The sequence below is a fragment of the Manacus candei genome, unplaced genomic scaffold (assembly GCF_025592945.1).
Source record: "Manacus candei isolate 608988 ecotype Guabito, Panama unplaced genomic scaffold, ASM2559294v1 h1tg000050l, whole genome shotgun sequence".
Taxonomy (NCBI): domain Eukaryota; kingdom Metazoa; phylum Chordata; class Aves; order Passeriformes; family Pipridae; genus Manacus; species Manacus candei.
In genome coordinates, this window is record NW_026138098.1 from 33521203 (window position 1) to 33548615 (window position 27413).

General features: G+C 39.1%; 1 protein-coding gene across 3 annotated transcripts; it reads right to left on the bottom strand.

The window, feature by feature from the left end:
- Positions 1-264: 264 nt before the first annotated feature.
- On the bottom strand, positions 265-27198 carry PBLD (phenazine biosynthesis like protein domain containing). 3 transcript variants are annotated; one of them, XM_051800344.1, is made up of 10 exons: positions 26789-27198; positions 24375-24474; positions 23376-23474; positions 22976-23085; positions 22775-22804; positions 22226-22314; positions 20084-20256; positions 19416-19478; positions 8348-8443; positions 265-404 (listed from the first exon to the last, which is right to left on the bottom strand). In XM_051800344.1, exons 1-9 carry the CDS (start codon positions 26870-26872, stop codon positions 8367-8369), a joined length of 825 nt encoding a protein of 274 aa, XP_051656304.1. In that variant the 5' UTR covers positions 26873-27198; the 3' UTR covers positions 265-404; positions 8348-8366. The 3 variants fall into 3 exon arrangements, with proteins under 3 accessions (XP_051656304.1, XP_051656303.1, XP_051656302.1); XM_051800343.1 differs by lacking the exon at positions 265-404 and adding an exon at positions 5137-5343; XM_051800342.1 differs by lacking the exons at positions 265-404; positions 8348-8443 and adding an exon at positions 15721-16269 and having other exon boundaries at positions 26789-27174.
- Positions 27199-27413: the final 215 nt, after the last annotated feature.

The following is a 27413-nucleotide window of genomic DNA, read 5'->3' on the forward strand; positions in this document are numbered from 1 at the left end:
AATGTTTCTTATAGTTTAAAGAAAGAATGAAGAATTGTTAATGTCTTATGCTTTCATTCTTTTAATTTCTTTAATCTCAAGCAGAGAGAAAACAATTGAATCTCCCTTCTCAGAATGTATGTTACTGAAGAAAATGATCCATTTATTCCAACTAGGATTCCAAATGACTCTTTTAAATGAGGGAAGTTCTGGTTCAGTTTAGGAGAGTATTTTGAAACGGCGAACGGTTGCGATCTGAAGACGTAACTTCCTAACAGAGATCTCTCCTTTGGCTCCTGCTGGCCAGCAATGACTGCGTTGTATGGACAAGATGAGGCTTTATAGGAACTGCAAAAGCCAAACAGGTGGTAGCAGGTGGGCAGGCGGCACTCTGCTTCCATCCCAGTACCTTCCCACCCTGGGAACTACAGGCAGGGAAGAAAAAAAAAAACAGAACAGTAAAATCTGAACATTACAGCCTTCATCTGGTGAGAAGTCTTCCAAAGCCATTCTGTCCAGCCCTAACAACTTGCCATCTGGAGTAGTGTCTGGCTGACCCTGGGCAGTTAAGCAAAAGATCTTTTCAAAGGATAAATCTGTTGCAACACAGGGGGAAAAAAAAAAATCTCTGTGCATTGTAGCATTTGTACGTTAAAGCACGTGAAAATTCTGGTGAGGTATTGAGGATAGAAGAAATAACTGTTTTAATGAAACAGGAGAAATAACCTAATGATATACAGCCAAGAATAATGTTTTGCACATATGGTACCAAAATAAGCAAACTCAAACCACTAGAAACCCTTCAGCAAGCACAATTTTAATACTGTATAAAGTACACAACATTGCAGTCAGAACTGTACCTTGAGAAAAATGGGGATTGTGCATTTGCCTGTAAGCAAATTCAATGTCATGAAATCACTGAAATATCCTTAAACAGTTAAAATGTAGCTATGGATTTATCTAATAATGATTGCAAAAATACACAGATAGGTTGTGATAGTCACACACAAAAACATGCAAGTATAGAAATCATCTGAAAACTGCTGTTTTTAATACACCATATTAAAGCATATATGTGCATTTTATGTGAGTTAGAAGTGTCTTTTTAGCAATATCACTAAATAAGTAATGAGAATAAAAGAGTATGTGAAAAACAGAAATCTGCTTGCTGGCAGTAAGGGATCAATTCTGCTATTAATTGTAATGACAGAGAAGCCACCCTATATACACCCACATAATCAAAACATCTTTCTTTTACTGTACTTGTACTATTAAGACCATAGCTACATAAACTTAGGAGGATATATCACACAATCATTTTATGATGTACATACAAGGGAGGGGGAACCCACCACACAATGATTTATTATCTGTATTGATTTCAAACTTAATTAAATTGTTACCAGCATTCATAAATTAGTAACTTTTTTCATTAGGGACTGAATACTGTATATTTATTTAGAACTATAGCTCAATTGTTTTCATTATGACTCCAAAACTTGGTGTAGTTGTAAACAGCTGATTAATCCCTAGGAAAAGCAATGACAATGAAGTGAGGTTGAATAATCCAGAAACAATAGGATGCAATTGAACACTAATGGACTCCGTGTGACAGATGTTGAACGTCGGCTGTTACGCCCAGTTGCTCTGCTCTTAATATTCTGCATCCTAATGACTGTGATCAGAGAGGAGAGCTGGGGCAGGGGCTCTCCATTATCCCATTATCAAAATGCATGCCACTTCTTCAATTTTTAAAGAAGTACAACTGCATCACGTTTCATTAGAAACGTTCCACTTTGCTCTCTGTGTGCACTGACCTGTTCTGCCAAACGTAACCAACGACTTCCACACGTTAAGGTGCTCCTTTCTGACTGACAGTTCCTGATTATCCCTGGGAGGGAGAGGTGAGAACAGCACCTTACAAAACCCCTCATAACCATATGTCTTTCCCAAAAAAAAAATAAAAAAAAAATCAGCAATTAGAACTTGGGAGATATTTCTTTTTCTGAAGGCACTTCATGGGAAGTACTGCATGCACAGCATTAAAAACAAATACACATCTGACCTTCAGGCTATTGCTGGGGCATATTTTAGTGCTACTGCAGCCTTCTATGCCCAGATAAGTTTGTTAAATCCTTTGTCTCTTACAATGAATCTCCAATGATGTTTAATGTAAAAGAAAACAACAGAATCAAGGTGTACCATAAGTCAATAAATATTGTGTGTTCTCATGAGGTAGTTATTACTCAATTCAGGTAATTAATCACTCAGTGTTAGGAGTGCTGCTAACTTCAAACCAGAAATACGAAAAGTTTCCCTTTAAAATGTCATATGGTACAATTCTGTATTTTTTCATTTGTCAGTTTTTTTGTTTTAACTTAATATGTGCTGCTAATCCTAATTGATTCACCACCATTATGCTTTGACTAACACACTACTATAATCTCAAGAGAGAAGCTGTGATTTATCTCTCCTACTGAACAAACTGTACCATTAGCTTAAATGGTTTATTACCAAATCACAGGACAAGGGCCCAGATCCATTTGGATTAATAACAAACCCCTAACAGGATTTTATAGTTTATAGGCAAAGCTAAAAAAATGCTCTGTGTCTGATGAAAACACCTGCCTTGCATAATTTCATTTTCTTTAAAGTTTCTGCTTTATGAATGAGAAACATGAAAAATATCAAGGTCTTATCCATACACATCAATTAATTTAGTTCATTTGCACAGCCCCCCTGCACAGCCATATGAGAATATGTTATTTCAAACTCAAAAATGAACAGCTTTATTGCTCAGTGAATAACAGAAAGGGTATAAGACTAAATTTTCCCAGGTTTCCTTCACTTGGCTTAACTTCCTCTATATTTCAGCTTGTCTCAGTTAGTGCTCATGTAATTTTACTCCCTTCCCCCTTTATTTTTCACAATTTCTCAGAGATAATAATATTTGAAATATTATTTTTCAAATTATCATCAATATTTTATGTTTACAAAAAGTTATTAACGTATTCTGATGAGATACTCTGCTGTGGTGCTAAAAACGTTTCCAGATCCCAGCATGGGTTTTGTACACCAACCATTTCATAAGAATTTCCCTTTTACTCTTATTTTACCATCATAGACAATCTCAAGCCAGAGGAACATTAGAATCACCAGAAAGTTCTGTGTTTACTCAAGTTACTCAAATTTCAACTTTTCAACCTCTAACTATGCAGGTACAAATTTAGTGCTACTCCATGATCCTTGCAGCATTATTCTTAAGTCACATTTTAAATTCAAAACAGTATCATTTCTCAAAATATTATGTTTTCCTCAGAGAAAAACAAGAGAGATGAATAAGAATGCTATTTCAGTCCTAACCCAAATTATTTTAGCATCTTTAAGCCACCACTGATATTAGGAAAATGGAGGAGAGTTTCAGTGCATTAAAGAAATTAAATAGTTTCAGGATCTATGACTATATACATAAAGTCATAAAAATTGTCTTCTAGGTATCCAAGGTAATAACTCAGATGCTGACTATCTCAGCTCCCACTAAGAGATTAATCTCTCTCACCTGTACTACTATGGAAAACACAACCTAATTACTTCTGTTGTGGATTAACTGTGGCAAAACACTAAACTTAAAATGAAGTGAAAGCAATATTTCTGGTTAAAGTCTAATTCCTCAATACATTCTCTTCTCTAGTTGTACTACAAATAACATATCCAAACAAGATTCTTACCTCTCTCTTCCAGCCAGAACTGACTAGTTAATCTCGGGTAGATCCTTTCTAAAAGCCTCCTCAAGACTTCTTAGCACTGTAGTTCACACTGAGGAAAGCTGAAGGACTGGCATGCTGTGTGCTGCTTGATTAAGAGCAGGTGGGTAGCTACCAAAATACAACCATCCTTAAGAACCCAATTTCTTGCAGCATTTGACTGAGCTCACAAGACAGGCTAGAAATCACACACAGGTGTGTGGAATCCTGTGTTCTCCTGCCTTGGTTATTTGCATTGTTTTCCCTGTCACGGCCATAGGAAGATCAGAAAACACAATAACTCACCAGAGAATGTATCCTGAACTGACAGTAACTAATACTGGCAAGTTGAGTAGCAAACTACAGCTGCAAGAGGAGCCTGCAATCATTTCACCCAGGGCTTCCCACCCTCATCCTGGACACCCTTTTCTATGAGTGCTTAGAACATTATAAGTTTCCTCTTCAGTCTCTGGTTGAAATCTTCTTTCTAGTAGCTCACATAAGTCTTCCAGCTACACTTAAGGCTCTACTTGCCATACCCTCCATTTACCACTTCTCAACTGACCCATTTCTCCTTGCCAGTCATCCTCTCTGTTCCACATGATCTTTCTTAGGCAGCTTTCCCTCTGCTGAGGCTCAAAACCCACAGCTTTCCCCAGACAGAATACCATTTCAACATAACTTTGTTTGAAAGCATGTTTTTGCAACAGGAGGTCTGAAACCTCCTGAAAAATCAAAAATGAGGAAGGGTTCCTTTTCCCACGGTACTAGAGGAACATGTTTTGAACCTGGTTCTTATCTACATTATATATTGAATATGATTACATTATGCACCTTTGTACAGATACATATACACAAGACAGCTCACCAAAGAAGTTTCCACTTCAAATGATATCACAACCCACTGCACCACTAAAGCAGCAAAAAAGGCTTTGACATATTAAAAAGCTGGTGAATTTTCTGAGCACTTGGCACCACATATGATCTCATGTGCTCAAAAATACAGTTATCCACCAAGGTCAGTCCCACCTGCACATGCTCAGCGATCTGCAAAAGCTGTCCTGATGCTTTCCACAAAGAGACCTACAGACACACAACAGGAGACACACAGTGACCTTTTATTTTCCTTTATACCCAATTTCAACGGGACAAGAGTCTTCCAGAAAAGACCTTCCATTACTACACAGCTTGAGAACTATTAAAAGCACTACCTAAAATGCACCAAGAAACAGACAAGGGAAGAGATCCAGTTTCCCCTCCTGAGTTCAAACAGGAATTACTGGGTTTATGGCCTTCGATAGGTATTTCCCTAACCTGTTCTCTAAAACCTCTAACAGAGTAAGTAGCAGCACAAATGATAAATTATTATCTTTTAATATACCACATACCTTAGTATTAGAAAGATGAAGTAGGTAGTTATGATAGCAGAAGGAAGTGTAAACTCAGGATTCTTGTGTTCAACTCCAGATTCCAGAGAGAGTAATGCTCCAGAGGTTATTTATCTCTTAGTCCTTCCTGACTTCCCTCTGTTGTGGCCCCTACACGTCCTCTGACTTTCTCAGGTGCCTCTCATCCAATTATCATCCTGCTCATTCCTCACATCTGTGCATCACAGTCCTCTCTGGAAAATATATGGGGATCTTTGAGGCTACAGTGAGGTGAGTTCCCATGTTTTCCCCCTGTGCACACTGCTCTCCATAGATTTGGATGGTCCTTTTAACCTCAAACCAGAGATGTTTGTTCCAAAAGGATTCTGCAGTGATGGCAACAGCCAAAGCCCAGCAATTTATGAACCAGCATAGGTGAACTAAGATGAATGCATTTGGTTTTAACACTTTACAAATGTAACTAAATTTAATGAGACCGTGACAGGGAAGCAACACCAGCACTATGAACAAAACCAAACCAAAAATCCTAAGCTTGCTGCAAAGAACTAAAACCTCTCAATAAGAAATCAGCTCAGTGTTCTTCCTTAATAGACATATATGGGTGGGCAATGTCAAGCAGAGGGTGTGATATATCTTACCTGCTGAACTGTCAGCCTTTTGCTGGAACAGGTGCTTGCCCAAACACTGGCAAGAGGGGCAATACCACAGCTACAGGTGTCAGTTCCCCACGATGACTTTGTGAAAAAACATTTTTTTTTACATGGTAATAAAGTGACTCTTAAGTTACTTATTTGCTATGCCATCAGAAGCACAAGAAACACATTAACATTAATGCAATCACTGTTAAAAGAACCCCTAATTTTAGCTGTTCTACATTACATTTTTATTGGTTTTAATTGGACAAAAAATATACCAGGACCATTCACAAGTTAGCCCTTAAAATCCACTTTTTTCCTTTGGAATTCAGAAAAAGCCTACAAAAATTCCTAAAAACAGCAACTGAACAGGTAACTGTGCTAAAAGACAGTTTGGAATTTCATTGTGGAACTAAATTACCTCCCTAGAAGGCTCTCCCTGGCTACCTGTCGAAGATCGTTAATGATCGATGTGTGAAACGACAACTCCTTTTTATTTTCTGATAAACCTTTTCCTCTTGATATGTGGGGATTGTCTCCCTGACACACAGAACTAAAGCTGTTCATACAGTATATACAGACTCTTAGTACTGACAGTGAATTTACTTTAGCAGAGCCTAGGGAAAAGACACCTGTTACAGGAGTGGAGCTTTCTGTTTACTCTTGAGAGGAGAAGAGAAAGGGAGATAGAAAAGGTGTGACGTGGTATCAAAGGAGAGAGAAATGTAAGACTGTGTTCCCACTGAGTTTCCCAGACACCTCATCAGAAAAACTCTCATTTAAAATAAAGCCAACAAACAAACTGCTTGCTCATGCGGATTTTCATCGAGTAGCTTGACGTACTTCAAAAGTAAAAAAAAATTGCAGCATGTTACCAATTATATGAAAACTTTTCTCTATGATTTATAATTGTGAAAAAAATGCACTCCCTGAGTAAAAGCACCTTTTCTCTCCCAGTGACAAAACCAGCTAGTCCACCTCACTCCTAGTGAGTTCTTTTTGCTCATATGACAACTGTCCATGGGACAGGACCAGTAATGGCCTCTGTGAGCACTCATCTTGATTTTCTCCATTCTTTCCTACAGTGAAAGTCCCTGTCCATATTCTCTGTCAAGAGGCATAAAGACCCTCAGAGTGAAGGTGACATCTTCCCTGCACCTGTAGCCACAGAAAACCAAGGAAACAGGAAAATGAGGGCTGCAACCCACTGGTGAGACACCATGACCTGTGTAAAGCTTCTGTTCCATAAAGACTTTGCAACCTGCAACTTGCTTCACTCAAAGTACAGAAATAATTCATGTGCAGGAAAATACAGGGTAGCTTTTGTACGAAAATGAGTGTTGAAACTGTGGAAACTAGGAATACTTCTTGACAAGTAGACAAAAAACAAAAGCCACTGAGAATGGTCCCATTTTGAGAAGTAGAAAAGTACACAAGAATCTCTGTGTGGGATAAAATATGATGTCTACTGTAATAAACCTGTAAAGACTTGAGTACATTTAATATTTGACCCTAAGTAATCTCACTGAATTGAATGGTAATCTGCACCTGGAATTTCAGGGGAAAGAGGAAAAGCAATAAAAGGAAATGGGGAAAAAACAAGGGCCACAAGATGAGATATAAGCAGGGATACAGGCAGGAACAGAAAGTGAGAATAATAAAACAAGGGAAGGTTTCAAGTGGACTGAGCTGCAACAGTTGACAGTGGCTGGAACAAACAGTCCATAAGATTAGGAGCTGCCTTTTTTTTTCTTCTCAAACCCTTTGACTCATTGTTGTAACATGAATAAGAGAATGTAATGCACTTTGGAAACGAATTACAGCCATACAATCAATTTCCTATCCAATTAGGAAAAAGACTCTCAGAACTCCTCATCTCCCAAAAATGTAATTAATGCTACAGTTAACGTTGCTTGCCCAAAACAAAATCGTGTATAGATTGTGCCACAGTTTACCGACTGAAATAAAAATACACGAAGCAACAATGGAGAGAGCGATGCCAAAGGATGCTGCAAGCTTTTCATAAAATAATTTCTCATTTCAGGAGGAGTTATTTTCTTGTGCAAACAGGCATAAAATTACTACCCGGTGCACTCTTCTCATTGATTTCTACTTGGCACAGTTTGCCAGATGCTGTTTGGTCTAAGTGTCGCCTTGACCTCCGCTGGTGACGCTGGCCCCCTTTTGCTTTGTGGCCCACTATTTTCCCAGCAGGGAGATCCCACCCCTCAAATAGTTCACTTGCAACTTTTGCTAAAGGCTTGTAGGTTCCCCATATGTTGTAGCGGAGGGGACAGCCTGACTGGAATTAAGTCAGGAGTGGCGTCCAGCTCTGTGGCTGGAGCTGGCCCAGAGGAGATTAGAAATGCCCCAAAACTAATTAAATATTTTGTCTCCTGCTGGTAAACAAAGGCGAGCGAGGGCAAAAATACGAAATGCCTGATTTAACTGGGATCTGTAAGTAGCTTGACAACAGCAACCCTGAAGGCAGTGATGCATGATTTAAAAGCCCCTAATGGGTCAAAGCTGTTACACAAATTAGACTTCTGTTGATTATCCTTCGCCTTATGTATTTGCAAAACTGTTACATAAATGTACTTACTATCAGTTCTCAGAGCGTTTCACAACAGCATTTCTGGGGTAAGAGCCATGCAGTCCAGATATTTATTTGGAAGCATTCTTAACCTTCTCTTTTGCACTAGCAGAGAAAATAAATATAATAACCCAAGTAAATATGTACCAATAAGAAGCGTCAGCATTTTCAGTAACACTTTCAAGGATCTGAACTGTCAAGTGTTGCTTCACAAAAATTAATAGAAGAATTATCTCGTTTGATATCTAGTAACATTTTTTAAACATTGCCAGCTAAGTACCTTTTCAAGGCACTTCTATGTAAATAAATACATATATAATACATATAGAATATATATAATCAGTTAAACTATTTAAATGAAGAATAATATATATTTAATCAGCTAAATTATTGAAATAATGGATCTAATGCTTTTTATATATACAATTCAGATTTAACGTATACAGTTGTGTAAATTAAAAATCCACTCTCGTGGCATTTTAAATACTGTGTGTATTTTAAAATACACTACTGCAGACTTAACTTCTTTCCTTTTAGAAATGTGCCATAGCTACCACGTAAATATTCCACGAATATGTTTTAGAATGCTAAGTGAAGAAATGTCCTACAAAAATCCTGTCATGAAATAAAATGAGAATTATAATTTGATGTTCTGTATACTAATTTCCTATACATGCTTAGCTTCATATGCTTCTGCAATCCTACTGCAGTTAAGGGGACTAATCCAGTGTCCAAAGACAAAAATAGCTGTTTGGTTGTCCAGGACCTCAGTGCAAAATGCTGTCAGTGTGAACTAAAAGTGACTTGTTAATGAAAGCAGAGTATTCACCTCTTCAGGGAGGGCCTGTGTTCAATCTTTATATTTTCCATAAGTCCACTTTTACTTGTGGGGTTTTTTTTAATCTTTACAACAAAGTTATCTTTATTTGCTGAAATTTGAAACAGTGAAAAATGGCAAGTATCAAATACATGAGTAAAAGAAAAGGAAACCTTAAAACCAATTGATCCATATATACACATATAAACACCGGCAAAAAATAAATATAGATCTCATTTCATTTTCATGGTATTTTACAATTAGATTTTTACTTTATAATTCAGCTGTTCTGCAAATTAAGTAATCCTGACTCAGTCTGAGTATAGCAAGGGCTGATGTTGCAATTAATGCTTTCCAAAGGAACCAGGAACTCTTGGAGCTCTCTCGGTCTGTCCCTGCCCAGACAGCTGAGAGCCCACGATCACACACATATTCCACATCTGCTCCTTTGTCCAAGTGGACAGCAGGACGCCACAAAGGTTTCCTCCACCCAAAGAAAGGCAATTCTAGAAGATTAAGATGCTCCAGTTAGGCACATGGTAACACTTGATGGTTTGGATGTTCAGCTCCCCCAAGTGCCCCATTTCCAGCCGATAACGAATTGGATGTGACGGGTGTATTCTAAAAGCTACTGGTAAAGCCAGTTGTGAATAAAGGAACACTTAATGTCATGATTGCTAATACAGCAACAATAATGCTGCCTTTAGAATGCACAAAGGACAACGTTTCCCACTAGGTATGTGAGAACAAAATGTGAGAAGCCATGACTAGAAGAGCAAAGATCTCACTTCACCCAATATATACAGCAAAAGGGCTGAACGTCTGATATCAAAAAGCTTGTTGGTTGGGGTTTTTTTTCTCCCATGAAGCTAGTTGTTTCTTTTAATTCCTTATTTTTTCAGGATTTCATTTCTTGAATGTCAGCATTCTATTGGATTTTCACAGTTTTCTTTTGAATTATGTAAACTCAAGGATGGGAAAGTTTTCTCAGACTTAATTATTATAGTGGAAATTTCAAATTAAGAACTTCAATAATTTTTACAGAAATATATTCAGCCACAAGAAAACAGGTTTCCTTGTTTCCACACAAAATAAATGACACAATCATCCTTATTTAATTGCATACATTGTGGTTTATGTCATCAGCTACTCATGGACTTTAATTCCTAATGCAAAAATTGCAGGAAGGTAGCTCTATTTCTGTTGCAGCTGGCCTTGTTCACATACAGTTGAGAAGTAAAAAGGTATGTATTACTTTTTTTTCCTTACAGCTTAAAAAAAAAAGTGTCTGAGCGCAGTAATATTGATATTTATGTAATTCAGGCTCAATGAAAAACGTGCTTTGAACAAGGTGCTATCAGTTTAAAGAACTAGGGACATTTTTAAAGTCATCAGGAAAACTTCCTGTCCAAGTTCTATAGTATCAAAAACAAACAAAAAGCCCTAAAGTTTTAAGGCCATGAACTGGTAACACAGAATATATTTTCAACAGAAAATTCCCAGATATTTTACCACAGAATATGATAGATTTTTCCATATGCTTACATTTTTATATTAAATCTGGACATTGTTCTCCTATACCTAAATCACAAAGCATCAGCACAGATTGCTTTGTGGAATGCTACTGTCTGTAGTGTATGTTGGGGGCCACCAGATTAGATGATGGCCTTATGAAATGCAGAAAAGACCATCAAAATACCTAATAATTCAAGACAGTGATGCAATAAGAGTCTGAAACTAGGAAGAATTCTGGCAAACTGCATCCAGATTCATTTCCCTTATTCTCTAAATCCTTAGCAAAAGCATCTTTCTTCTTTGACGTGAATGGAAAGAGTTTAATGTATCTCAGGCATTCACAGAATAAAGAAGCTGTAAAATGCAAAGTGATCCACGAAGAGGAAACAAACCCAAATATTTTATTGGCATCACTGAAGTGCAAAATGTACAACCATAACACTCTGTCCTCCTCTGAATTTTGAGGAGCATGGCTGACAAAACAGAAACGTGTGTGACTGCACAAGGAACACGAGCTTGTCTCTATTTCTTTCAGCAAGGCTGTTTTCTAGAAAGGCTGTTCATGTTTTCTCCCCCAAAGCAAACAGGTCTCAATACATTGCACAAGGCCTTTGCACAGGTACAACTGGAAGAAGCACGTAGGCAAATTTCTTCTAGTTAAGAGAAGACTGGCAAAATCAGTCTCAGGTCTCAGTGTAAGATAACTGAAAACAGTGGAGGAGGGAAAACAAATGTACAGATCTTGTGATCTCTCTTACTTTTCCTTGGCTGGTAGGAAAGGCTAATAAAAGCAATGAATTCATATTTTACTGTTTTAAGGATCAAGATCCCACTTTCTTTTCATTCATCTCAAAATCCTGGGGCATTGTACAACTTAATCAACCCTCTCAATCAGGGAATGAAGCAAAGATTACACCTCCTGAAGTATAATTCCCTTTGGAGCTCTTCCTGGAACTGACTGTACTATATTTCAGTCGGTGCTAGTGCTTGATAAGACAATTGAATCCTTTGTTAAGAACTTCCAAAAGGAAACAGAGGCACCAATTAATTGGTATTCTGACTGGAACTAATTCAAAGGTGTCTTCTAGTACCTTGGGATACAGTGTGTTCTGCTTTGGAGAGAACCAATCAGTCAGAGATTGATGAAGGGGTGATGAGGTCAGGTTTGCAAATATAGAACCATCTGCACAGTCTCCTGGGTTGGTACCTGCAACACAGTAATTTACCGGAGCAGGTGTTTCCTTTTAATATACATTTTTTTTCTGCTGAAATTGTAACTTTATTGAGAAAGTGCCTGCAGTTTGTTATTAAGAGGGTACTTCTTTTATTGTTGCTATTAACTGTTAACTGCTGAAAGGTTTCTGAAAGTTGTAATACCCACACTCGTTAAAAACACAGGTAAGAAAAGAGGCTATGATGTTAAATATTGAAGTCAATCTGACACATCTTCAGAAAGCTGCTACACATAAACATAACAAAGTCTAAAAGGCTGTTTTTAAAACAGAATTATTTCATTCAGAAAGAAGCCGTTTCTTCCTGAATACGGGTGACTGAAATTATCATAGTCATTAAGATCATGATTTATTTCTGTTTACAGACATAAATAATTATGGAGGAAGGAGGCTTTCTGAAACAAAAGAAAAATTCAAGAATTCCAGCTGGAATTTCCCACCTGACTTGAGCTTTGTGGGATGCATAATCTGATAAGTCCTCTCTGCTTTGGATCCAACACACAGAGGAAGGTCAGCAGATAATATATTTAACTCAAACTCAGGTTCCTGGCTTTGCTGCACCTCATACTCTGCTCCAGCTCTACTATAATACACACAATCTCTTCTCTGGCCAAACATCTCTCGACCCAACTCCCAGATCCTAGGAACTGTCTTTGCATCATTAACTTCAACTGGGGGCAAACACTGAGGGTGTTCCCTTAAGGGGGTCACGTTCCACAAGTCTCTGCACGGGCATTACACCTCCTGCTCCTCACAAACCTAATGCCACAAACATTCTTGAGAATGTTCCTTGGGTTTGCCTAAGATATTTTATTGACCCTGTAATTCTTAACAGGACAAAAATAACATATGGGAAAGTAGTTTCTTGGTTTGAGCGTATCACCAAAAAAAGTCACAGAACGCTGCAAAGTGAATAAAACTCCAGCCTACATGAATCACAACATTAAAACCCAGGGAATGTCCTTTGCCACTCAGTGAGGCAAAAACACAAGTCAAATTGAACCTCTCACTAAAGAAACCAAGAGAGTTAGAAATGTTTCTTTTTTCCTATTCTACTTCAGACGTTAAATCTAAATGTCTTAGTTTAAAACCAACTCGCAGGAAAAAAACCCATACACACTTCTGACCATCTGGTCATATACTGGATTTTGTTATTGCACTTTCCTCTTCTTTTGAATTTTGTTAATTATGGTTTGGGGTAAATTTTAGGAAATAAAAGGACAGTGACTCAGCAACTGAGGAAAAAACCCTTGTTCTGTGTTTTTGTTTAAGTCTGGTAATTAAAGACAGATTTACTCCTCTGGGGAAAAAAATAGATGTCAGAATCAAACTGCTTAATTGGCAGATTTTTCAGTTTTTAATTGAACTAGTTTAATTTTTACCTGATCAGGCATCACCCTTAATTCTAATTTAGGGGTTTGATCTTTTTTTTACTTCTGGGAAGGTCCCCTCTGTTCCCAGCGTGTTCCTCTGTCACTCTGATGAACACATCTCTGATGAGACAAAGAAATCCTTACTTTCCCAGAAATAACTGCCTCATCTGTTGCTAATTTCCCTTCCATCTCTTATGGAACACATGGCTCCTTTCTGTGACCTCTTGCTGTGTGCACATCCATGAAATATTTTCTTTCCTCTTCTTGCAAAATTTTCCAAATTTAGTAACAACTTTTTAATGTATGTTTTCCACCTATTCTCATCTACATAACTTAAAAACAAATGCAAAGTATTATCATGAATCCTTTAAGCAAATCTTTTAAGTGGCTTACTGAATGAAAAAAGTCTTCCCATTTTCTTTTCATCCCTTTTAGCTCTACATTCATTTCCAAAGCAACAAACTTGTATGGTTTCTGTTGCTCAGTATTTTTTTATTATTTTGCCTCGTTTCTCATGTTCTTCCTGACCCCCACATGAGCCGTGCCTCTGCAAAGTAAAATAAGCAAATGTGCATTTCAATTGTCATGTCTGGGCTGTTGGATCTGGCCTGTAACTTCTGTTGGACACTCCCATGACAAATAACACTGAAAAGCAGAGCAATTTTTGGAATTGTATTTGCCGTCGATAATTTGCTCTTGGTTCAACACATCTCGATGCCCCAAGTCTTAACTAAGAGAGCAGCACAAAACAATTCTGCAAATCCTCTCCAACAGAACCACTAAACAAATCCTTCCCATAAAAACATGAAACAAGGCCACACAAATTCTAAATAATCTCATTTGAAGTTTGCACAACCTATTTTTTGCACTGGGAAAGACGGAATTTGTCACAACAATTAATTTCCTCTACTACTGACTGAAAATGTGCAATATATTAAAATAAGTCTTGGTGAATAATTAGGATCACCAGGTCAACTACACAGTATTTCAAGAGAATAAAGTTGCTACTGAGAAAATGAGTACTCTTTTTCTTGCCACTCTCAGCAGCCTTGCTTGTTTTGCATATGGCTTGCATATTTAATTAGCAATCTTTCTGTAAGTGTCTGCAATTAGACAATGATGATTAATAAAATAACTCCTTTAAAGCTCCATTTAGGCAGCAGAACTGCACAATAAGGTATAATTAATTCATCATTAATAAATCATGGCTGGTTAATTAATCTGTTGATTACAAACACATTACTGTATAGCCTCCCACCTGAGCTCTGGTGATTTTTCTATCCTGAAAAGAAACAGAGACAAAGTAGTAGTAAACTATAAAAAAAACCGCTTTAAGTAGCAAAGATATTGGTTTAGTCAGGAAATTTAGATAATAAGTATCTTTAAAATTTATGGGCCTTGTTCATCATTAGTCCTCGTAGAGTAAAAAAATAATTGAACCGTCCATGTGTTGAATGTGGATGGGTGAACAACAATTGGCCCTTTAGTTCATTTATATTCTTAAAGAAGGGATTTTTTTTCCCAAAGCATCTCAGATTATAGGCCAGATTGAGCCTTTGCACAAAGCACAAGCAGAACAAGCTTGCAGCATTGCTGCTCAAGGACATCCATGTCACCAGCCAGGAAGTGACCAGTTTGATTTGTGAGAAGGTGAGGCCAAGGATAAAGCTGCCTGTGTTTGATGTGTGATGATGACTCCATGTTTATAAATAATATTTCAGGTCCATGAACTTCAGCAAGACTGAGTACAGAAGAATGGGCATTTCCATTTGGAGACTCCTTTTGCTTGCAACCTAGCCCTTGATCCCAATAGTGCATTTAAATCACAATATTGGTATGTTCTGTGTAGCTACAGGATATAGAGACTTGTCTCCAGGTACTTGGACTTCAGCAAGATATGTGATAAGCTATGATAAAATTCAAAATAACTGGAAATAAGGGAACTTGGCACAACTAAGTTCCTCATTGTTTATAACAGGCTGACATCCAGCTGTTCCTACATTATGAAAATGCCTCTGAGTTCAAAACACTTCATTCTCAAATACTGCAAAGAGAAAGAACTAAGGCTAAAGCTTAGGACAGAGGTGACTTGAAAGAGACAGCAGAGTTTCAGCTGGAGAAACTGAAACAGTTCAATATTCCTAATACATCCAGTGAAAGACCATGTCATGGTGACAAAATCTGAAGCAGCACTTCAGGAAGAAAATTCTTCCAGAAAGGGTATCTACACTTCCAGGAGCAAATCTGCAGTCTTTGAGAAGTAACTGACATTGCTGTAACCAATAAAGTTTCCTTTCAGAGTTTAATCAGCTTTATGTGCATCTCTACATCAATCTCTTAAATCTTCCTGCTCTAATGAAAAGCACTGACTAAGCAGCAGCACTATGAACAACTGCAGTACCATTCATCTCTGAAACATGCTGCTCATAAAAGAGAACCACAAGGCACATTTCCAAAACATTTGTATTTTTTCACATTTCAATTCAACTAAATTAATGAACATGAATGTCATTTTAATATATGGCACAGAAAATACATGTTTCAAAGAAAGGAACTCAGATGTCATGGAAAATTCTGAATCTGGGAGAAGTTTGATTATTTTATCAATCAGAGATGTCTACAGTTCAATCCAAGAAGCAGAAAAACAAGACAGCTGCCCTTGAACATTCTTTGAAGTCAGTGTATACGTGAAGTGGCAAGATTAAGAGGGAAGAAAACAATACCAAGGATCTTGAAGATCAGAAGATTTTTCAAGCCCTTTTTAAAATGGACCACAAGGAATCCAAGACTTCTGAGAACAGGGGGATTCACTGCCTGGAGCTGAGAGAAAATCAGCATAACAGGAGTTCCGTGAAGGTGTGGGAGATTAGTGGCAGCTCCTTCAGAAAGTCAGGGTTCCTTTTAACACCACAGCACTTTGCCCTGCAATGTCCACCCTCCCGTCGCTGCGCAGGCAAATCTTCAACTCCCCTCCACGGCGGGAACACTGAAAGGCTGAAGGGAAACAAGAACCCACAGTTACAAAACTCCTGTGGAGCACAAAGCACTTAAAAAGCCAGGAAAAACTCCAGCAAATGAGGCTTCTGCCTGCAGAAAGCAAACACTGCACCAGGGACAGGCTTTAGGGATGAAGATCAGCTGGGCTCTATTTCCAACTGGAACTTGGCTCCTGAGTCTCACAAACCTGCTCCTCAACACCAGCTGGGAAGCTGCTGTGCTGCAGCCAACTGAAGCCTTGAGTTCTCCCTCCCTGGGATACACTTTCTGCAGGTCAGAAGGAAGAACACCAAGCATTATCTCCAGGAGAATGAAGAACCATTTTCCTGGCACTGAACAGCTCAAGCTGATAGGACAGTCAAAGAAGGAAGGAGGCTGAGGGGGAAATAAGCTCACACAGGCAGTGGAAAAAGTCTACAAAGAAACATCACTGCTGCTTCAGCTGTCACAAACTGACACCAAGTTCATCCAAAGACAGGAACAGACACTGATTTACAGAATCCTGAATATATAGTTTAATACAACTGGATCAACCTGAAGTAGGAACAGCCTTGTAATTAATTACAGAACTGAGCTTTTGCCTGAACTGTTCAGCCATACACAGGTGGGATGATAATGTTCACTTCACTTGTGGACTCTGTAACTTATTTCAGCAGAGCCATTTTAGTTGCACAACTCCTTGATCAGAAAATGGTCTGGTTCAGATGGTACTTAGAAAATGTTTGAGTTTCATGTAGTGTTGCTTTTGTAAAAGGCTGTAAATGGATGAAGAGGCTTTAATGTCCAGTTCCTTACTCAACGAATTTCCAACTGCTACAGGAGTTGTTCAAAACTAAAGGGCATATTTTTCCTCTCAGCCCCACAATTTTTAAATTAGACACAGACTGTGCTCAGATCCCTGCAGACCATAGGCTCTCTAACAGATGGCATATATGCTGTATGCTTTAAAACTCTTTCTCAGTCACTGCTGATAAGAAAGCTCTTCTTTGATCAGGATATTAGATTCCCAGACAAAGTAGACACTCTAAAACAGTGGAAACAGGACCTATCTAAAGATTAATATTGATACTTTCTGTTCTTTTCCATTTATAGAACCACCAGTTATTGGTTTTAACTGGTCAGAACATCATGTAGGAATGGAATAATGCTTCAATTGGGTATTTTTGACTCTTAAAGATCCAGGCCATGCTACATTTGATCTATTATTATTGCCAAGAGTGGATACACACCTAAGCTCTCCCACACCCTTGTGATAGCAGATATAAATAAAAGAGATTAATTATTTCATATCTTCAGAGGTTGGTTGTGGTTGGTTTTTTTCTTGTTAAATATTCAAGCAGTACTGGCTGTTTCATGGCAGAATTACTGAGATTGTTTTCATATTGGTCCATCTCATTTTATTTTTAAAGAAACTTCCAAAGCAGGAGAAAACTAAAAAATAACCCACAAAAGAAAGGTTTAGCCAAGCTTATATGAAAATAATACTTGATCTATTCCTTCTCTCCCACAGAAGCACTGATATTTCACACTAGGTCTGAGGGCAACCAGGCCTGCAGGGCACATTTCAATAACTAGAAGATTTCATTCACCAGCAATACCTCTGCAGACATTCAAGCATCTCTGGTGTGCACTCACCTTTTAGATCACAGGGTTATTGCATGTCCAGTCCTCGTCCGTATTTACTAGGAACACCTCATACTATATGTAGATTTTCTACATATTTTCCATAAAATCAAGTATGTGCAATTGCAGAAACAACACATAACAGCTACATTCAAAGTGCTCTGAACTCCTCTGTGATTAACCTGACACAGGCACTGTGAAGCTGAGTATGCTGATCTCACAGAATCACACACCCCTGCCCTCTCAAGTCAGCCAGTGGCCTTATGCTGAGAGTATCCTGCTGTTACAAGGAGCTTCTTCTAAGTCTACATGTAGCTAAATGGCCACTGCACACAAAAGGGGCAAAATGGTTTAAGGACTAATGGATTTTCCTCATGATGTCATCGTAATGACATCAACTCAGGAAAAAGTGCCGTTTTTGCAGTAATATATGTTTTAAGAAATCACCAGTATTTTGGGTGGATTTTGGGAAGCCAGTCTGTTTGGTGATATGGAATTACTTATGCACATTTATAAATATTGCCTTAGAAATGTGAAAACCATGTGAAGGGCTGGATACACAGACAGCTGCTATACACTGCACTCATTAACAAATAAGAAAGTCCATACATTTGATATAAGAGACTATAAACATTGCAGAGATTCCTCAAATGAAAGACAGGCAAGGATTGATATTGAACCTTGATTTAGCCAGCAGCTTAAATTCAGGAACATGTACACAGTTTCAAGAAAGATCATAAAGTATTTCACCTGGAAAATTCTCTTTGTAGCCTCCTCCTAGAGGTCACCATAGCCAGAGAGATCTGACAATGCATTTATTGTTTCTTATTTTTGTATTATTTCATATGCAATCTGTTTGGGAACTAACAGATCCTTCACTTTACAGAAGAAATTCTTCCTTTATTCTAACAATAACAAGTATTGGGTATTACAGAGGCTACTAAGTTTCCTAAGTAAGTCAGTGAAACGATTCATTTGGAACAACTCTCAAGAAAATTCCAACATTGACCAGAAATTATATGAGCTGTTTTGGTCTCAGTATACATGAGGGGAAAGGAAAACACTGCTCAAAGTGTACTGGAAAGTACACCTGGTTAATGAAAATACTGATACCTCTTCCCAGTACCCAACATGGAAACCAGAAAGACCAAGCAGGAAAATAAAATCCAATCAAAACACGTAAACAGCATCACCTGAGTTTCACCAGCTTCACCTGTGATAAAAGGTCAGGAGAACTAAAATCCAAAAGCTGAAATCAAAAACTCTCTGCAGAGAGCTATGATCCACAAACAGATACTTCCAACTCCCTGTGGGCAGGATGTGCCATGGTGGTGGGGAGGAAAGAAAGCAATTTATCAAAGATTACCTCACATGCTAAATATTACATCATGTTCTACTCATACTGAGAAAATGGATAGGGAGTTAATACTACAGTTTGGACTGCAGTAATAATAAACCCTTGTCTTTTCTAGGGAGTAGATAATAAATGGGCAGCTTTGCAATAAAACAGTTTCTCTTACCAAGCATTTCTTTCTTCCCCAGTTGCTCTGACCAGTAGCTGCTTAACACAGCATGAGCAGATCCTTAAAGGAAATAGAGAAAAAAAGTACAGAACTAAATTATAATCATTATTTTATAGAGCAAGCACAGGCAAAATGCAAATGTCATACATCAAGTGCCACGTGTGCCTAAGGCAAAAAGAAAACCAGCTACGAGTTTGCACAGCAGACAGAACTTAAGGCTTTATAACTGCCATTATTTACAATAAAGCAGTATTACTTCCTTATCCTCTGGCTTCAATGGAAATTTTGCTTAGCTGAGGGCTTCAGCATTAGCCACCAACACAAAAAACAGAACGCTGATGGAAGTGGACATGAATTTCTACTGCAATACTCATCCAACACTGAACCAGTCTCTCACTTTTCTCTAACTAGAACACTTCAGGGAAAAGATCTGAAAAAGACACAGGAACATCTGGCCTAATGACAGCAAGAAGCTGACTGGATTTTTGCTGAATAAATTGTCATCGGCCATGAAAGTTTTCAGTTTAGTGGGCACACTCCTGCTGGCCATATAAAACAGGAAGTTATAAGAGACTCCAAAGAACAAAAACAGATTCATGACGTTTAATATGAACCCTTTGGTTGAACTGAAACAAAAGGAAGAGTTGCTTATCTCACACACACACCTGTAACAGGGTCCTCCAAAACTCCATACCAAGGTGCAAAATATCTGGAGTAAAAATCGTGACCTTTCCCACTGGAATTTCCCTTAAGAGTGAGTATGAGTCCTTTCACTTTTCCCGTCTTTTCAGCTGACAAAAAGCTTTGTGCACTCACTTTCAGTTCTTCCAACACAGACCTTGAATATAAATTATAAAATTTTAATAGCCCATATTCTTCATTTTACTTGACTGTAAGTACTGAAGAGAAATATAAAACTATAAAATCATCTTCTCTACAATTCACAAACAGCCTTAAAATATTAGAGGAAACATTGTCCTCTCAATGTTATTTGACAGAAATCATCCGGAATATAATACACTCTGAGTGAGCAGACAAAAAAAATCTCAGGCCATGCATTTTTTATTTATTTCTGAATATGCAGCATCCTAGAATAGCAGCTACAAAAAAAAAAAAATCAAACTTTTATTTTAACATTTTAATCATTGAAAGAAATATTTCCTCACTACAGAACACACAGAGTTAAGTGCTCCACCTCCTTTCAGAGCAAGCAAAGAATACCATTCAGCTCTTTGTGGCATTCTAAAGCAGCCTACAACTGTCCAATACCTCTCTGCAAAATAAAGTCTGAAAGAGTAAAAATAATAAGTACTCACATGAGGACAGTTCCATGTATTTCTATCTTCCCACTACCCCAATCTTTAAACATTAGTTCGGCCAAACTTCAAGTTTGTAACAGTAGTAACTTGGTCTGATTAAAGAAGTTGTCTTTCCACAATATATAGCTGAGTCATACTTGAATTAACAATGAAATTCAGCTCTATGAGAGTCACAAATGCTTTGGAATAATTTGAATTGGAATTTTCTCTGTAAAGCTACTTACAATGCTGTTAAGCATGTGAAAGCAGATTACAGTCCATTGAGTGTAAGAATTCCTGGCATTCTGGCAATGTGCTCTGAATCAAAGCTGGACTCCTAACTTCCTGCCAGGGTACTGGAGCATTTTAGACTCAGATGGAAGGGGAAAATACACTGTCCTAGTTAGGACAGCTGAGATCAGTTCATCATGGTGGGTGTAACCCAAAACTGTATTCTATAGCCTTCCATGTCATTTCCCAGAAACTAGACTATTGTTGTCAATAGACTATTCGCACCCTCTGCCCATAGAGCATGGTGGGTGTAACCCAAAACTGTATTCTATAGCCTTCCATGTCATTTCCCAGAAACTAGACTATTGTTGTCAATAGACTATTCGCACCCTCTGCCCATAGAGCCTGACTCCTCAGGCTATAAACTAGGTGTTAAGAGGCCTGTGAGATAGGAGGATGTTTCTGTCCTCACACCTTTTGTGAAAGTAAAGGGAGAGGGGAAGAACCTGCTGGTGGGAGAGCTGCTGCAGTCTGGGCAGAACTGGTGATCGCAGTCCAGTGGTGGTCTAAGTCTGGTTGAGAGCGATGAGATGCAGCCGTCCTCTGGATCCCACGAGTGGGTTGAAAAATGTTCCAAAACTCCAAGATTATATATCCTCCAGTTCAGGCAGGAATGTTCAGTGCTCCCCTCAGGGCGGGGAGTTTCACAAAAGGTGTGAGGACAGAAACATCCTCCTATCTCACAGGCCTCTTAACACCTAGTTTATAGCCTGAGGAGTCAGGCTCTATGGGTAGAGGGTGCGAATAGTCTATTGACAACAATAGTCTAGTTTCTGGGAAATGACATGGAAGGCTATAGAATACAGTTTTGGGTTACACCCACCATGCTCTATGGGCAGAGGGTGCGAATAGTCTATTGACAACAATAGTCTAGTTTCTGGGAAATGACATGGAAGGCTATAGAATACAGTTTTGGGTTACACCCACCATGATGAACTGATCTCAGCTGTCCTAACTAGGACATACACCATCATTAAAACTGTTTCCTACACCTCCTTTTCTTCAAAACAGATTTCAGACTGATCTTACTCACCTTTGCAGGTTCAATAAGTTCAAACTAGAAGATAAAATAACTATTAATACAAGAAATTAAAGTTAGAGTTTTTAATCTCCACCTGATTTAAAACTAGATAAGAGAGCTTAGTAAGTAAGGAAGAGAGATTACACAAACCAACCCAATTTCTGCACTCTTGAATTATGAAAAAAAATTTTAGACACCTTTCATAAGTATCACTGAGACGGACTAACAGGTTTTTTGTGTCAGGAGAGTAACGGACATCTTGAACAGCCATGTCACCAACTGCTGCCTGGGGGAAAACATAAAGGAGATAAAGGAAACATCACCACTGGAATATGAAATACTGTTTCCTTAACATTTTTGTGGAACACACTCCCTGCTACAACAGTCCCTATGCAAGGTCTCTCATACTAGAGGGTTCTCCAGTACAGGCAAGCAAGACAAGCAAAGGCACTCATGAATGGATATGGGTGGGTGGCAAGAGCTCCACAGAGAGTAACTCAGACAGAAATCCAGGATCTAGAAGAGGGCAAGGACACTCCAGTCAACAGTAGTGGGAGACAGGTTCAACTGCAGCATTTTGGAGAATTCCATTTCCTGACCTACTGAGTCCAGACTCAGACCTTGGAAGTTTGGTGTTTCAAGTTCAGGAGTACAACAAGCAGGGCCTTGTTACCATTTTAACATACAAAAATAAGTAGAGCTATTACAAATGTTCTTCTAAGACAACATATAGATTCTATTTTTACCTTTATTAATTCTTCTACTTCCTCAAGTACCTGAAGAAGGGGGAAAAAAAAGGCACTGTAAAAAATAAAATATATATATGTATGTATTTATGCAACTATAGACACACATATATATTACATACACATAAAACATCAACATACACATACAAACATCAACACACATTTCCCTGAAGGCCTGTCAGGAATAAAACTTTGACTGACCTGAGGATGGGCTGGATAAAGTGGCAAGTCCAGGACAATGTCATCTTTCACTTGTCTGGCTTTTAATTCCCCGCTCAGTGTCACAAATGTGAGAACTGGATTTGTATTTTCTAGAGAAAGAACACTGTAACGTTATCAAACACAAGAATTTGAATCTAAATTATTACAGCTCTTGGAGTAGCTCAGTATATTCAGAAAAAGTTAATTATGCAGCTGTAGCCATCAGACCACAGCCTTATAATGACAGAGCAGTTGTACAAGACAACACCTACGGTATCTCCACAAGTGTCCTCTAAATGTTATGAATATTTAATTCCCTTTGTTGTAGAAAATGAAGATCTTAGTCAGAAGTAAACGTTCTAAAATGTTTATATATAAAATATCCAGTTTGTAAGCATACTTTGTATGTGAAACAACACAGCAGCCGATGCCAGGGTAGCGTGACCACAGAGAGGAACTTCACTGGCTGGGGTGAACCACCTGAGTCCAAAGCAGGAACCTGGGAAAGAAAGTTTAGGTGCTGTTAGGAGGTGGAAGAGTCTATTTCTTCATTTGATCTCAACACTTTACACAGAGTGCTGATGTCTCAGTTAAACAAAAGGCACGTTATAAGCAGTCCTGGTCCTAAACACACTTTTAGAAACCCATTTGGCACTGATTTCTGGCACAGCTCTCACTTTTTAGTCAGCTCAGCAACTGGACTCTACTACCAACAAGAAGAGCTACTTTGATACAGGAGTAAAGGATGTGCAGAGCCAAAGGATGCTCCAGAACTGCCTCCAGCCTGGGAACAGGCACATCCCTGAGAGGTGGAACTGGCACCTCTGGTGCTGCTGGGGAGCCAGAAACCAGGGACATCTGACATGTCACTGGTAAGAACAAACCCAACCAACTGTGGCAGCCTCAACTCGTAACTTATCCCCCAAGAAGGTGAAAAATAGACTGGGAAAAGGGGAAAACAAACAGAGAAAGTAAGAATCAGTAACTGCCACTGGTTGTTCTAACTGAAAGAACAGGAAAATAGCCTGCAAAAATAAAAACTGGTCTGAGAGAACTGAAAACACCATCATCTATTGGCTGTTTCAGGTGAAAAGTGGAACTTAACAGCATCTATTGGCTTCTTGAAGCAGTGGCATTCTCTTATGTCTCTGAGATACAAAAATGCCTTAATTTTTACCCAAAATGAGAACTTTGAGAACTCCAAGAAATGCACAGATTTTTCCTTTTTCCTAAACAGGTCTTATTTAGAAGATAAGCCTCTGTGTCCTTGTGTATTATGGAATCCTACAAAGGCATGGTCATGATCCCTATACATCTGCAGGCTGGTTTGCCCTTTAGGGGTTAAGTGTCTTCCTATTCCCTTGTTAGATATTTTGGGCAGTAAACAGAACCAACTCACTTTTGGTGAAGTCATCTCCAGGGTGCAGCTTTCTGATGAAAGCTGTTTCTGAAAGATTCATTTCTGTTGCGATTTTCTGGTGCAAATCTTCATCCAACTCCTAATGATGAAACAACAAATCCAGTTAAAAGCAGGCCAAAAAATGCAGAATCAAACTCTCTGTCAAATACAGTTATTTAATTTTCTATTATTAATAAAACATAGATTCAGCTACAGTTCAAAATATTTTGTGAGATTAAAAAGATCTTTAAGCATAAAACTGGGATAACAATCCAACCAACCATTGTGATACATGGGAATTTCTAATATTTGTCCTCTTAGTTCACAAATTCTTGGACTACATGGAAAAATAAATCACCTAAAAAACTAAACTCAGCCTTTCAAGAAACACAAATACCTTTTTTTAAGTTGTAACTAAAGTCACACTGAGAAGTCATTATTGACATAATCTAAAATTAACTACAACTTTCTTTTTATAACTCTGAAAAATCCCTGCCACCAAGAGCTCTGTAGTGATGGAATGCCCAAGGTGGCTCATCAGCCCTCAGGGCCGTGCCCTCCCCAACACTCCTTAAAGAACAATACACTGAGTCAGTGGGACCTGAGAAGAGAGAAACTGAAAAAAAAAAAAAACCACCAGAAAAGCTGGAGCTCAGTAAGTGCCCCTCCATCTAAACCAGTGACCATTGATCTCAAGATACACGAGCCCCACAGAGTGTAGAACATTCTACCTGGCCCTTGTTCCATTGCTATTCCCATGATTCTGCTGACTGCCCAGGTTTGAGAGTCTGATCCTTAAAATACTGAGACTCAAATGAAACAAAGGTCTAAGGGGACCTGATCAGGTTCAGCCTCTGAGAGATAAAAATCTGCCCTCCGAACTTTGATTATTTCCTTTAATAACTAATCATTTTTAGCCAATAATCCCATACCACACATACAAAACAATTATTAATGTGTACAATGACCTGTTCTTGCAGATTAAATTCTACACAACTAAACAACATTTTAACATTTTAGAGTAACAAGCACCTCTCCTTTATTCCAGAAAAACAGTTCTGTAATTTACAGTCACAGTAAGGATCCTAAAGCAAAACAAAGACCAACAAAAATGTTGTTAAAAATAACATTTTTAACAATATAGAACTTTATTGAAATACTGCCATCCTGTGGCACCTCTGACACACAGAAAGGGCTGGTTCTGCCATTCTCGCATTACTCCCGATTTTTTCGGTAAAGCACCTGACGAGACACTGAAGGGAAGAGAGTAGTTTTGCTGCTGGCTGCACCATGCTTCTTGAAGCTTAGGATAAAATGTTAAAGTAGGATCTCAGCTTTAACTTGGACACTAAAACCTCTACCTGCAGGAACTGCAGAAAAAACTTCATACGACCACATTCCACAGGCACCGTGCAAGTAAATTGTCCTCACAATATCTCAGTGTAATAAAGTAAAATTAATGTAAAAGCACAGTCAGAAGCTCACAGTTTTAAACCAGAGATCATTCTGAGAGTATTTAGATTTCAGGGGGCCAAAAATACCTGTGAAGTAAGATGTTCTCAAGTCATAGCTTTAGCTGCCCTGGTGAGTAGGCAATGTTGTATGAAACGTAGGTAGACATAGGAACATCCAGAAGGGATTCATATCATCAGTACAAGCTGTTGCCATTGAGTATTCAACATATATTTTCCTATTTACAATTTCCATCAGGAATTACTACACAAATAATACAAGGGCTATAAACTTCTAATTCCCATTTAATAATTACTTTTAGTAGAAATCAGTTCCAATTAGTACCAACACCTGATGAGGAGGGTAACTGCTGACAACTGAACCAAAACTACCAACTTTGAAGCAATAAAAACGGGCTGTTTAAACTCGACTAAAGATTAACCTAACACACTAATGATAGAAGACTAAGATCCAGGTCTATACTCCCCGTCTTCCTTTACGCAAAAAAAATTAAAAACAAAAAAACGGAGAAAACCCACACCAAAAACCACAGCTCAATCCTTCAGTCAAAAACTACTGAGTACTGATTCTGTGTTACAGCACTACTTTTCAAAGATTTCATTCTGAATCCTTCTTAATCCTTCAGAATCATTCTTAAGAAATTAAGCCATTTCTTTTTGACTTAACTCAGTTAGAATACATCCAGTGTATTACTTAAAAGAATACTTTAAGAAGACCACAGAAAATACGAAGGGTGTCTCGTGTGACATCGTTCCGATGCCAAAGGCACCCCGCGCTAATTCCTCTCTGTTCTGCAGCAGCAGCGAACAACCCTGGCAAGCAGCGCTCCCGAGGGAAGGAAGCAAAGTCTAACGCAGTGCTGAGCACTCAGGCCGAGCCCCGAATGGCAAATGGCAGTGCAGGACCTCAAGACACACTTGTTGGGGGCTTTTGTCACTTACATTTTCAAGCAGACAAACTGCCGCGGGATTCCCAGAAAACGGCCGGTTTGTAAAGGCATCGACCGTAAAAACTGGGATTTGCATTGTCCTTTGAGCCCGTTCAGCCGCAGGCTGTGCCCTGCAGGGGACTTTCGAACCTTCTCTCCCCCAAACGACAGCAGAGCTCCAAGTTAATGTTTCCCTGAGGGCAGGAGGAGCCAGAGGGTCCGCCCGTCACTTCCGAGCGCCGGCCCGGCCCGAGCCTCCCTGCACGGCCCCGGCGCTCTGCACCGGTGTTTTAAATTAAAACACAGAGTTCGGCCTCCCTCTGGCCCCGCTCGCCACCAGCTCCTGAACGCCCCCACGGGCCCTCCCAGCACAGCGCCCGGCCCGGCGCGTCCCCCAGTGAGGGAGGCGGGACCCCGCCGGGCTCCGGCGGTGCCGCGGGCAGCCATTGCGTGCGCCCACCCCGAGCAGCCTCCCTGCCAGGGCTGTGCGGGGCCGCGGGGCGCCCAGAGCGAGACCCACGCTCCAAGGCCTGCCCGGAGGCGATGGCGGCGTGAGGCGATGGCCAAAGCGCACGGCGGCGGCCGCGTCCCCGCGGCACGAGCGCATGCGCGCCCCCCGGCGGCATCGGCGGCCGAAG

Excerpts from the sequence above, each read along its gene's own strand:
- PBLD (XM_051800342.1), bottom strand. The coding sequence starts at position 26,872 with ATGCAAATCCCAGTTTTTACGGTCGATGCCTTTACAAACCGGCCGTTT. Across the intron at positions 20,257-22,225 it reads CTCAGTGATACTTATGAAAG|GTCTGTGTTGGAAGAACTGA; the intron begins GTGTCTAAAATT and ends TTTATATTCAAG. Across the intron at positions 19,479-20,083 it reads TTTGGAGGACCCTGTTACAG|GATCTGCTCATGCTGTGTTA; the intron begins GTGTGTGTGTGA and ends ATTTCCTTTAAG.